General features: G+C 46.3%; 1 protein-coding gene across 3 annotated transcripts in view; it reads left to right on the top strand.

Annotated features, from left to right (window-relative positions):
* Window positions 1-13,365, top strand: part of SLC41A2 (solute carrier family 41 member 2) — a 96,451-nt gene that overhangs the window by 20,257 nt on the left and 62,829 nt on the right. For all 3 annotated transcript variants that reach the window (XM_073323973.2, XM_073323974.2, XM_073323990.1), the window contains 2 exons: window positions 1,325-2,070; window positions 13,146-13,253. In XM_073323973.2, the coding sequence (XP_073180074.1) occupies window positions 1,516-2,070; window positions 13,146-13,253 (663 nt within the window). In that variant the 5' untranslated portion in view covers window positions 1,325-1,515. The remainder of the gene's footprint in view (window positions 1-1,324; window positions 2,071-13,145; window positions 13,254-13,365) is intronic.

Here is a 13,365-nt window from a genome sequence, read left to right as displayed (position 1 = left end):
TTTTAGAAATCGATAGTGGTTTGTCATTTTGGCATAGTGGTGTGGACAATCAACTGATAAGGCCTCCCCAACTCAAAATGTTTTCTTGAGGCTTACCACCTGAAAATAAGGATCCTTATGGGCTGAACAGCTAGGTCAGGAACTTGGGTTTATCCTCCTGGCTTCATAAAAATCCATATTTTCCCCAACATCATTTCCCTCTCAAGGACCTGCGAACACTGATGATCCCTGCTATTTCTCTCTGATCTTCCTCAATCTCATGTTTGGCCAGGTGAGGCAGGCATGGCCTAGCTTCATTCAGAGCAGCTTGTTGTTATATCTGTGTCAGCCAGAAGGATCACCAGAGGTAGATTCAAGCCATTTGCTTCCCAGAAACAAAGGACCAGGCTAGATATCAAAAATAAAATTTTCCTATATGATAGTTCCTTGACCCACTACTAAATCACTGGGCTGGCCATTTTCCTTCTTCTCCAACTCCTGGTTCATTCTTGTACAAGGTGCAGCACAAGCCATCTACCAGGTATATATCCCTGCTCATCTTTCCACCAGGATGTTGACATAGCTTCTTTTGACGACACAAACCTTCAACAGGACTGTTTCCCACCCAGCTCAACCAGGCACCATTATAGTAACAGTTCCATGCAATCCAAGAATTTAGAGGTTTATCCTAACCTCTTCCTTCTCATCAGAGGCGACATGTGGGAGGGAGGCATGCGGGGTCATATGTCCCCCCAGATTTCTGCTAGGGTGAGAGTCTGGCTGAGTGCGGCTGAGGGGGACATGCCTGGGAAAGGCACCTGCACCTAGTGCTCCCACTGAGCCCCTCTGTGAGGCACCCAGAGCAGGGAAGTGAGATGGGGCTGGCAGCACAGCTCTGCCAGAGAGAGTGTGGGGAAGCCCTCTGAGTCCCATCCCTTCCTCGCCTGCAGCCTCAGTTACCTGCTCGGTAGTAGGTGTCCAGAGCCCACTCTGGCCAACGCCTGCAGTGGGGAGGCGATGGGAGAAGTGAGGAAGGAGCTATGAGGGGAGTAGGGGCAAGGTGGTGCTGGCTTGGACCGGGTGTGGGAGGTGCAGGGGGAGTGGGAAAGGGGCCAGAGATGATGTATGGGGCAGTCACATGCCCCCTACCCCCAAGAGTTTTGAGTCATCTCTGCTTCTTAGCCTATGAAGGACCAAGCTGGATTCAAATTCCTTCATGTCACTGCCCTATATGATACAGTAGTAACATGAGAATGTAGGCTTTGATATATCTTTTCTATTTGTTTTAATAATAATAATAATAGATACATACACACAATCAAACTACTGAATTTTTTTTTTCCAGATCCAAACTCGGTTGTGGAATTGCTCAAGATCTAAGATCCATGAAAAGAACATTTTCTACATAACATTTTCCACATTTGATTTATTTGATTTTAAAATCAATGATTGTGTGGCTGTTGTTGACTCATCAGCTGTGTTTCTTCACTGAAGTTTAGAGAACAGTGATCTTCCCCGTAGTATTTTTGTGACACTATGACTAACTGTAAAGGAAGATCTACCACTACCAAAATAAATGGTAAAGCTTATGGTGGAGAAAGTTTTGTAAATTGGACTATAAATCTTAATACAATTCAGTCTGACAAGTTTCTGAACCTGCTGTTGAGTATGGTTCCAATTGTTTACCACAAAAAGCAGGAAGAGCGACATAAAAAAGTGAATGGTGTCTGGCAAGATGGATTACAACACACAGGACACAATTTTAATGTTAGATCGGATCAACACATGGAGTACCATCGCTTCTCAGAACCAGCTTTTCATGGTAGTAACGGACACAGTCCATCTAGCTGTAGTCCAAAGTATGATGACTTTGCCAGTTATAATTATTGTGATGGGATGGACACGTCAGAAACAGATGCCATATTGCAGGATGACAACTTGTCTAGTGATGGTGATGAAGATGCCATTGTGGAAAGGAGCAGAAAGCAGCCAAAGGAGTCCAGTAGTATTATGGCATTACAGATACTTGTACCATTTTTGTTAGCAGGATTTGGAACTGTTTCTGCTGGTATGGTTTTGGATATTGTGCAGGTTGGTATTCACTTTACATGGTTTTTGTTAGATAATTGAAGAAATTTTCCTAATGCATTCTAGTATGGCAGTACATACTGCTTTATTTTGTAGTCACTGACATTCAGCCAATTCTGAGTAGGAAGAGAGTAATACAGTATTACAAATGTTTAACAGCTCTTGTGCTTTAATAGAAAGTGATAGAAATTTGAATTTTGCCAGGGGTATGGTCACTAGGTCACAGCTGTCTGGAGACAACCTATTTATTAGTATTTTTATTTATTTGTATTGCAATAACACCTACGAGTCCTAGTCATGGGACAGGATCTTATTATGCAAGGTGCTGTACAAATGCAGATATTGGTTGAATCATAAAGGTTTTAAAAATTATTTAATGCATCTTGTGACAGTCAGGGTCTAGACATCCCAAGGGAAGAACAGGAGATCTGAACCCAATGTAAGCAATTGAATCAACTGGTTGCATACAATGTTGTGTGTACAAATATGTCAAGTCGTGTCTTTTATGATAGTGTGTGGTGTTCTGAACTTGGTGGTCATTGTGAGATATGTATACACACTGTGCTTATTTATGTATATAGAAAACCGTGCTCATAATTTGCACTGCAGCATTCAGCTCCACCTCACAACAGGGCACTGGTCAACTAGGGAGGGAGGGAGGGGTTGCCTCCCTAACCAGGGGAGACTAACTCAAAGCACATAACATTGTAAAACCCAGGAAAAGAAAGATGGTGGTCCATAAAATTTCTCCACTTTAAATAACCATGAGTAGTTTGACTATACTTCCATTTTTGGTCGGGACAGTCCCTTTTTTAAGCCTTGTCCCAGCCGTCCTGACTTTTTTGGCAAAAGTGTGCGTTTATCCCATTTGCTCTTGCCAAAAGAGTTTGCACCATTTTTTTGCCCCAAAAGTGGGGTGCGCACCCCTAGCGGGGCACAGAGGAATGTACAGGTGGGCAAGTGGTAATGCCAGCCCTGTGGGGTGGGGAGAAACAGGGCTCCAGTGAGCAGCGATGCCAGCCATCTGGTGGGAGTCAGGGTTTGAGAACGCAGCAACACCAGCTGCACAGGGGGCAGGCAGGGTTTGAGTGATCAGCGATGCCAGCCCCACATGGCGAGTAGGCTGGGCTTGTACGAGAGCTCTGGGCATGGGGGAAGCAGGGCTCAGGCCAGCGACTCAGATCAGCCCCGTGTGTGTGTGTGGGGGGGGCAGGGCACGAGCCAGCCCATGTGCTGGAGGAATAGAGGGAGCTGGGAATGGGCCAGCCCCACGCGCAGAGTGGGGAGATGGGGCAGGGCTCGGGAAAGCAGCTCGCGCCTGCCCTGTGTGGTGTCTCATTTTCCCTTTCGGAAATGTGGTCACTCTAACTATGCGTCACCATGCTGGAAGAGAGGAGGGGGAAGAAAAAAAGGGAGAAAGTCCTTTTTAAAAGGAGGCTTCAAACAGAAGTCTTCATCCAAAAGGGAGGGACAATCTTGAAGGCTGAGGGTTGTCTGTGAATGCTGGATCCCCTCTGTGGCAGAGTGGAAGCAAAGGTTAGCTAAATATTGCAGCTCGGATTATGAGCAGAGTTTTTATATACATAAAGACATAAGCACAGAGTGTATACATATCTCATCATGATCACTAAGTTCAGAACATCATAAAATTTTATAAAAGACATTACTCGACATAAACACAATAACATTGTATACAACCAGTTGATTCAATTGCTTATTCTTTGGGATTCAGACTTCCTGTTCTCCCATTAGGTTGTGTAGACTGTGATTGTCCACATGGGCATTGGTTCAAAATTCTCTTGGTATTGATGTATGTTTGCACGTATAGCTGAGTGGAAATTCTCATTCAGTGTTTGAATGCTCAGTGTTCCCATAGGCTCTGTATGTATGCATGGTAGTAAAGTTGAGTAGAAATTTCTCACTTTACCTAGCTTTCTTGTATGACCCACATCAATATATGTGAGATCCTGTGGAAATTTATGTGGAATATGATCTGTGAGGATATATATGGTATGTAGAGATCAGTATTAAAGCCCTGCTTCATTTCATACAATCTATAAAGGTACATATGGAATGATACGGATCTCGTTCCAGGGCTCTTCAGAGCAATGGTTCTCAACCAGGGGTACGCATACCCCTGGGGTATTCAGAGGTCTTCCAGGGGGTACATCAACTCATCTAAATATTTGGCTAATTTTACAACAGGCTACACCAAAAGCACTAGCAAAGTCAGTACAAAATAGAATTTCATATTGACAAAATGAGAAAGTAAGCAGTTTTTCAGTAATAGTTAAAGCTACGTTTTAGGCATGGGTATTTTTAGTAAAAGTAATGGACTGGTCATGGGCAGTAAACAAAAATTCACGGACCATGACCTATCCATGATTTTGTTCTATATATCCTTTACTAAATCTTGGGTGCTCTGGGGCGGGGGGCAGCCCAAGGGCGCTGTGGGTGCTGGCGAGGAGCGGGAGGCAGGGGGTGGCCCGGGACCCCCGCAGCTGCTGGGGTGGAGAGGCTATGGTGCATGGCCCGGGACCCCCACTGCTGCTGAGGGAGGGGTTTGGTGGGGCAGGTAGGCTCCCTACCTGGCTCTGTGCAGCTCCCTGTGAGTGGTGACATGTCCCTCAGCTCCTAGGCCGTGGCGCAGCTAGGGGGGCTCTGCATGCTACCCTCACCCCAAGGCCAGCTCCGCAGCTCTCATTGGCTAGGAACTGCCTGGCCACACCTCTGCCTAGGAGCCAAGGGACATGTTGCCGTTTCCAGTTGCCCCCCGAGGTAAGCGCTGACCGGACACTTCACCCCCTCACATGCCCCAGCCCTGAGCCCCCTCCCGTACACAAATTCCTGCTGCTGTTGGGGGAGGCGAGACGTGATGGCCTGAGCAATGGCCAGTGCGACTGGCCCTTGGGCTGCCTGAGCTGCTCAGGCAGCCGCCGGGCCAGCCCCCCTGGCCGCTGCAGAAGTCACGGAGATCCCAGAAAGTCACAGAATCTGTGACTTCTGTGACCTCTGTGAGAGACTCACAGCTTTAGTAATAGTGACTGTGACACTTGTGTATTGTCTAATTTTGTAAGCAGTAGTTTTTAAGTGAGGTGAAACTTGGAGTACGCAAGACAAATCAGACTCCTGAAAGGGGTACAGTTAGGGTGACCAGATGTCCTGATTTTATAAGGACAGTCCCAATTTTTGGAGCTTTTTCTTACATAGGCACCTATTACCCCTCACCCCATCCCGATTTTTCACACTTTCTATCTGGTCACCCTAGGTACAGTAGTCTGGAGAGGTTGAGAACCACTGCTTTAGAGTATTTGAAGTATGTGGAGGTGAGTGTATGGTTCTTAAGTAATCTATTATTGTGTGCCTGTATCAAAACTACACACTAACTTTAATAGTATAGACAGGGCCGAAGATTACACCTCTAGTACTCTGCACTTGATGGACTTATATCAGGATTAACCAGGGCTAGATCCCACTGATTTGAGGAAAGAGCCCCAACTGATGGTGGGTGTTCAGACTAAGATAAAATTGACTGACTCTCAGTTTTGAAAGCTGAATTTCCACATAGCTTCAGGCTCCTAATCTGAAGTAGTCTTGTAATTGATGATTACTGAAATAGATGAAGGTTGTAAGACTGAACCTTAGTTTTGCTCTTGAGTTGGATGTCACCAGCAGCACTTCAGTGGAATTATAGTCATGTGGTTCACAGCTAACTGTTTGTGCAATGTTTCTTTGTACATTAATATTTGAAAAAAGTTCACTGGAAGCTAAAACCTAAGAAAGGACTAGCTCAGTTCCTTGTCTTCTCCTCTTTCCTTAAGGGCTATTTTGTTTTATTTTCTGTCGAGTTTCTTTGCGGTAGAGTTTCAGAAATTCTTTATAAATAAAAACGTAACCACTTCCCTCTCTTGCTCTCTCTCTGTGCAATTAGAGTTCACAGAAATCTGTTTTAACAGATATGAATCCACTGAATTCCTTACCTCCAAGGGAAAATATAGGTTTATTTGTATTTGAAACTAAGTGTTATTTGAGAATCCAGAAAGTGCACATAATGACAAAGAAAAGGATACTCTGTTGTTCAGGGTCTCAAAAATTAGAGTAAATAAAGCTGAGAATCAAAAGTTCAGTCCGGATGTAATTACACTAAAGAAAATGACAGTCTTGTAAACCAGTAAAAGGAAACCAAAACTGGTATGCAAATACTATTGCTTCCTTATACTGTGTCACTACAATATATAGTTTAAACTCAGTCAAGTCGTTTTTAAGTAGAGAACACATTTTCAAAACAAAATTTAAACCAGAAAAAAAGACTAAATTTTGTTTAAACTCAGATATCTACAATGCCTTCCTTAAGATTAGACCCCTGATCTTGCAAAGATTTAAGCATGTACGTAACTCCACGCACATATGTAGTCTTAGTGTTGTCTAAACACAAAAGTAGCCTTAGTTTAATTAAAATTGTACCAATTTAGCTAAATGGATTTAAAAAAAACAAAGCCCTCTCTGGACACACACAAATCAGTTTACAATTGGTTTATGTTGATTTAGCTCAAATAAGTATATGAACTGGTTTAAATACATGGATCTAAAAACCAAATTTAGTTAAACTGGTACAACTTCCTTGTGCAGACAAGGCCCAAGAATACTCATTTGCATAAAATTATGCACACAGCTTGAGTCTTTGTCAGACTGGAATCTGAGTGACTTAAAAGGATGTCATAACTGAAAAGTTATGCTTCAGGCTGAATATTATACTTATTGTTATGAACCATACCTAAGATTACTATAATTGACAGAGATTAGAGGATAATTTTTTTTCAGTTTCAGAGTAGCAGCCATGTTAGTCTGTATTCACAAAAAGAAAAGGAGTACTTGTGGTACCTTAGAGACTAACAAAAGCTTTCGTGAGCTACAGCTCACTTCATCGGATGCTTATGCTCAAATAAATTTGTTAGTCTCTAAGGTGCCACAAGTACTCCTTTTCTTTTTTTCAGTTTTATACTTGGTGCACTTGATGGCACTTTCTAATTCATTAAGTTCACAAAGAACAGGACAGATAGAATGTTCTAACTACTTCAGTTCAACCTTTATTTTTTAAAAAATGAGAAGACAATGTATCAGGCTCCAGGTGGTGCTTACCTTAAGCAGCTCCCGGAAGCAGCGGCATGTCCCCACTCCGGCTCCTACGCGGAGGCACAGCCAGGCTGCTTGGCGTGCTGACCCTTCCGCAGGTGCTGCCCCTGCAGCTCCCATTGGCCATGGTTCCCAGCAAATGGGAGCTGCGGGGGATCATGGACACCAGGTTTATATAATTTTTGGTGGTGCCCAGAATAGGTCCAAGCAGAGCTGTGCCATCCATAGGACAGACCGGGGCAACCGCCCCAGGCCCTGTGCTTTGGGAAGCCCCATGTTACAGGGCTATGCGGGGTCCAGGGCAGCTTGCGAGGTTAGTGGGGGACCTGGTGCCAGCAGCAGCGAGCAACCCGGCCCCAGCCCGCCCACCGCCGGCTCCTGGCGTTGCTTGGGGGAGGGGGCAGAAGCCGGAAACAGGTGGAACGGGGATTTGGGGCAAGGAGTAGAGTGGAGGTGGGGCGGGGTCAGAGCTGGAGCGGGAAGAAGCGGGGTGGGCTGGGGCTGGCTCCCTCACTGCTGCTGGAGCCAGGCCCCTCACAACCCCCCCCAGATGCCCCTGAAGCGTGGAGCCCCCAGAGCATGGGGCCTGGGGCAGTTGCCCTGGCCCATCCTATGGACGGGACGGCTCTGAAAATATAAGCCCAAACATTGGTGGAGCCGGGCCTACATTCCTGAATATTGGTGGAGCATGGGCACCATAGGTCCATATAACTCGCCGCCTATGGCAGGGGTGGTGCTTGAGGTGGGGGCAGCATGCAGAGCCCCTGGCTGCCCTACAGATAGGAACCAGAGGGGGGATATGCCCCTGCTTCCGGGACCTGCATGGAGCCACAGCACGCGTGGAGTGGGGCAAGTCCCTGGCTGGCGCGCCAGAGTGGGGCAAGCCCCGGATCCCACTCCCCAGCGGGAGCTCGAGGGACGGATTAAAACGTCTGAAGGGCCGGATGCGGCTACTGGGCCATAGTTTGCTCACCCTTGCATTAGCATCTCCTTTGGGTATATTTGTAAATCTTAATACTCACGAGTAAAGTTACTTAAATTGTTGAATGACCTCAGTTTAGTTTATTTTGTACATCCTGTTATATCTTTAATTTGATGATCTCATAAAGCTTTACAAACATTAATTCATCAACCCTCACAACACTCTTTAAGGGAGACTGATATTTTTCAGATGAGTTAGGTGACTTTCCCAACATTATATAATATGTCAGTGGCAGAGCCAGAAATAGAATGTAGGCTCCCAATCCCCTTCTGTAATCACTAGACACACTTCACTGAAAGATCAGCTTTGCCTTTCCCCGACTATATTAAGGCAACTCAGAACCGATAAAGGGAGACAGACCTTGATTTTTTGTTTTATTATTTATTATTATTATTTTATGTTGTTGTTATTACTTCAATGCCTTTCCTTAAAAGATCTTGATTGGCTTTCAGACACTAACTGAATTACTATTTGGCCAACGTAAGGTTTTACACCCTTAATCCTACAATAAGGGTATGTCTACACTATGAAATTAGGTCGAATTTATAGAAGTCGTTTTTTTAGAAATTGTTTTTATACAGTCGATTGTGTGTGTCCCCACACAAAATGCTCTAAGTGCATTAACTTGGTGGAGTGCTTCCACAGTACCGAGGCTAGAGTAGACTTCTGGAGCATTGCACTGTGGGTAGCTATCCCACAGTTCCCGCAGTCTCCGCCGCCCATTGGAATTCTGGGTTGAGATCCCAATGCCTAAGGGGGCAAAAACATTGTTGTGGGTGGTTCTGGGTACATGTTGTCAGGCCCTTCCACCGTGAAAGCAATGGCAGGCAATCGTTTTGCACTTTTTTTCCTGGGTTACCTATGCATACACCATACCATGGCAAGCATGGAGCCCGCTCAGATCACTTTGGCAATTAGGAGCACATTAAACACCACACGCATTATCCAACAGTATATGCAGCACCAGAACCTGGCAAAGCGAAACTGGGCGAGTAGGCAACGTCAGCGCAATGATGAGTGATGAGGACATGGACACAGGCTTCTCTCAAAGCACGGGCCCTGGTAATGTGGGCATCATGGTGCTAATGGGGCAGGTTCACACTGTGGAACGCCGATTATGGGCTCGGGAAACTAGCACAGACTAGTGGGACCGCATAGTGTTGCAGGTCTGGGACGATTCCCAATGGCTGCGAAACTTTCGCATGTGTAAGGGCACTTTCATGGAACTTTGTGACTTGCTTTCCCCTGCCCTGAGGCGCAAGAATACCAAGATGAGAGCAGCCCTCACAGTTGAGAAGCGAATGGCAATAGCCTTGTGGAAGCTTGCAACGCCAGACAGCTACCGGTCAGTCGGGAATCAATTTGGAGTGGGCAAATCTACTGTGGGGACTGCTGTGATGCAAGTAGCCAACGCAATCAAAGATCTTCTGATATCAAGGGTAGTGACCCTGGGAAATGTGCAGGTCATAGTGGATGGCTTTGCTGCAATGGGATTCCCTAACTGTGGTGGGGCCATAGACGGAACCCATATCCCTATCTTGGCACCGGAGCACCAAGCCGGCGAGTACATAAACCGCAAGGGGTACTTTTCAATAGTGCTGCAAGCACTGGTGGATCACAAGGGACGTTTCACCAACATCAATGTGGGATGGCCGGGAAAGGTATATGACGCTCGCACCTTCAGGAACTCTGGTCTGTTTCAAAAGCTGCAGGAAGGGACTTTATTCCCAGACCAGAAAATAACTGTTGGGGATGTTGAAATGCCTATAGTTATCCTTGGGGACCCAGCCTACCCCTTAATGCCATGGCTCATGAAGCCATACACAGGCAGCCTGGACAGTAGTCAGGAGCTGAACTACAGGCTGAGCAAGTGCAGAATGGTGGTAGAATGTGCATTTGGATGTTTAAAAGTGCGCTGGCGCAGTTTACTGACTCGGTTAGACCTCAGCGAAACCAATATTCCCACTGTTATTACTGCTTGCTGTGCGCTCCACAATATCTGTGAGAGTAAGGGGGAGACGTTTATGGCAGGGTGGGAGGTTGAGGCAAATCGCCTGGCTGCTGGTTATGTGCAGCCAGACACCAGGGTGGTTAGACGAGCACAGGAGGGTGCGGTGCGCAAAAGAGAAGCTTTGAAAAGCAGTTTCATGACTGGCCAGGCTACGGTGTGAAAGTTCTGTTTTTCTCCTTGATGAAACCTCCCCCACGCCTTGGTTCACTCTTTCACTCTACTTCCCTGTAAGCTAACCACCCTCTCCTCCCCCCTTCGATCACTGCTGTCAGAGGCAATAAAGTCATTGTTGCTTCAAATTCATGCATTCTTTATTAATTCATCACACAAATGGGGGGATAACTGCCAACGTAGCCCGGGAGGGTTGGTGGAGAAGGGAATAACCGGGTGGGGTGGTGGAGGAGGGAAGGACAAGGCCACACAGCACTTTAAAACTTATTGAATGCCAGCCTTCTGTTGCTTGGGCAATCCTCTGGGGTGGAGTGGCTGGGTGGCCGGAGGCCCCCCCACCGCATTCTTGGGCATCTGGGTGAGGAGGCTTTGGAACTCGGGGAGGAGGGTGGTTGGTTACACAGGGGCTGTAGCAGCCGTCTGTACTACAGCTGCCTTTCCTGCAGCTCAACCATACACTGGAGCATATTAGTTTGATCCTCCAGCAGCCTCAGCATTGAATCCGCCTCCTCTCATCTTCAGCCCACCACTTACTCTCTTCAGCCTGCCACCTCTTCTCGCATTCATTTTGTGCTTTCCTGCACTGTGACATTGTCTGCCTCGATGCATTCGTCTGTGCTCTGTCAGTGTGGGAGGACAGCATGAGCTCAGAGAACGTTTCATCATGAGTGCGTTTTTTTCGCCTTCTGATCTTCGCTAGCCTCTGGGAAGGAGAAGATCCTGTGATCCTTGAAACACATGTAGCTGGTGGAGAGAAAAAAAGGGTACAGTGGTATTTAAAAAGACACATTTGATAGAACAATGGGTACACTCTCTCACGGTAAACCTTGCTGTTAACAGTACATACATAGCACATGTGCTTTCGTTACAAGGTCGCATTTTGCCTCCCCTCAGTGCGTGGCTAATCCCTCCCCCATTCCTCCTCCCCCCACCACGTGGCTAACAGCAGGGAACATTTCTCTTCAGCCACAGGCAAACAGCCCCAGGGGAATGGGCACCTCTGAATGTCCCCTTAAGAAAAGCACCTTATTTCAACCAGGTGACCATGAATGATACTCTCCTGAGGATAACGTAGAGAGATAAAGAATGGATGTTGTTTGAACGCCAGCAAACATACACTGCAATGCTTTGTTCTACAATGATTCCCGAGTACGTGCTACTGGCCTGGCGTGGTAAAGTGTCCTACCATGGTGGACGGAATAAGGCTGCCCTCCCCAGAAACCTTTTGCAAAGGCTTTGGGAGTACATCCAGGAGAACTTTATGGAGATGGAATGGAGGATTTCCGCTCCATCCCCAGACATGTTAACAGACTTTTCCTGTAGCTGTACTGGCCGCAAATGCCAAGGCAAATTAATCATTAAACAATCTTGCTTTTAAACCATGTATACTATTTAAATAGGTACACTCACCAGAGGTCCATTCTCCACCTGGCGGGTCCGGGAGGCAGCCGTGGGTTGGTTCAGGGGGTACTGGCTCCAGGTCCAGGGTGAGAAACAGTTCCTGGCTGTCGGGAAAACCGGTTTCTCCACTTGCTTGCTGTGAGCTATCTACAACCTCCTCCTCCTCATCTTCCTCATCCCCAAAACCTGCTTCCATGTTGCCTCCCTCTCCCTTGAAGGAGTCAAACAACACGGTTGGGGTAGTGGTTGCTGAACCCCTTAAAATGGCATGCAGCTCATCATAGAAGCGGCATATTTGGGGCGCTGACCCGGAGCGGCCGTTTGCCTCTGGTTTTCTGGTAGGCTTGCCTCAGCTCCTTAAGTTTCATGTGGCACTACTTCGGGTCCCTGTTATGGCCGCTGTCCTTCATGCCCTGGGAGATTTTGACAAAGGTTTTGGCGTTTCGAAAACTGGAACGTAGTTCTGATAGCATGGATTCCTCTCCCCATACAGTGATCAGATCCCGTACCTCCCGTTCGGTCCATGCTGGAGCTCTTTTGTGATTCTGGGACTCCATCATGGTCACCTCTGCTGATGAGGTCTTCATGGTCACCTCTGCTGATGAGCTCTGCACTCACCTGCAGCTTGCCACGCTGGCCAAACAGGAAATGAGATTCAAAAGTTTGCGGGCCTTTTCCTGTCTACCTGGCCAGTGCATCTGAGTTGAGAGTGCTGTTCAGAGCGGTCACAATGGAGCAGTCTGGGATAGCTCCTGGAGGCCAGTACTGTTGAATTGCGTCCACACTACCCCAAATTCGACCTGGCAAGGCCGATTTCAGCGCTAATCCCCTTGTTCGCGGTGGAGAAAAGAAATTGATTTTAAGAGCCCTTTAAGTTGAAAAAAAGGGCTTCGTCGTGTGGATGGGTGCAGGGTTAAATCGATTTAACGCTGCTAAATTCGACCTCAACTCCTAGTGTAGACCAGGGCTAAGTGTGATGCATGCTTTAATGATAAGACGTAGCAAGGAACTCAGATTTGTCTCATCCAAAAGACAGCAGCAGAGAACCCTCAACCTCATAAAAGAAAGCTGGTTCTGTACTCATTCAGAGAAAAGGGTATCATTATCTGAACTGCCAACACTTATCCTGAGTTTTTAGTGGAGGTCTCTTATCCCAAGTACTAACCTAGGAAAAGTTTCCAAATGGCGGTTGACTTTCAATGAGACTTAGGTGCCTGTCATTTTTGGAAATGGGACTTAGATACTTTTGTTAACTTTACCTCTGGTATTCTGAAATCTGTTGAGATCAGACTACTATACCACCCTTAAAACAGTGTTGTGGAATGTGAAGGGATCCTTTTTTTTTAACTATTTTTTTTTCTTTACCTGTATTTTAAATAGCACTGGGAAGTGTTCAGAAATGTTACTGAAGTTTTTATCTTGGTTCCTGCACTACTTGGTCTCAAAGGTAATTTGGAAATGACCTTGGCATCTAGACTATCAACTGCAGTAAGTAATGTTATTTTTTCCCCTCTTCTCACATGTCTTGTAATATAAAAAGGACAACATTATTTTTCTGTAATAGAGCCTGGTTTAGTTTATTTACCTGTTGCAGGAGGTC

This window comes from Lepidochelys kempii, chromosome 1 (genome assembly GCF_965140285.1).
Source record: "Lepidochelys kempii isolate rLepKem1 chromosome 1, rLepKem1.hap1, whole genome shotgun sequence".
NCBI classification, from domain to species: domain Eukaryota; kingdom Metazoa; phylum Chordata; order Testudines; family Cheloniidae; genus Lepidochelys; species Lepidochelys kempii.
This window is presented reverse-complemented; position numbering and strand designations above follow the sequence as displayed.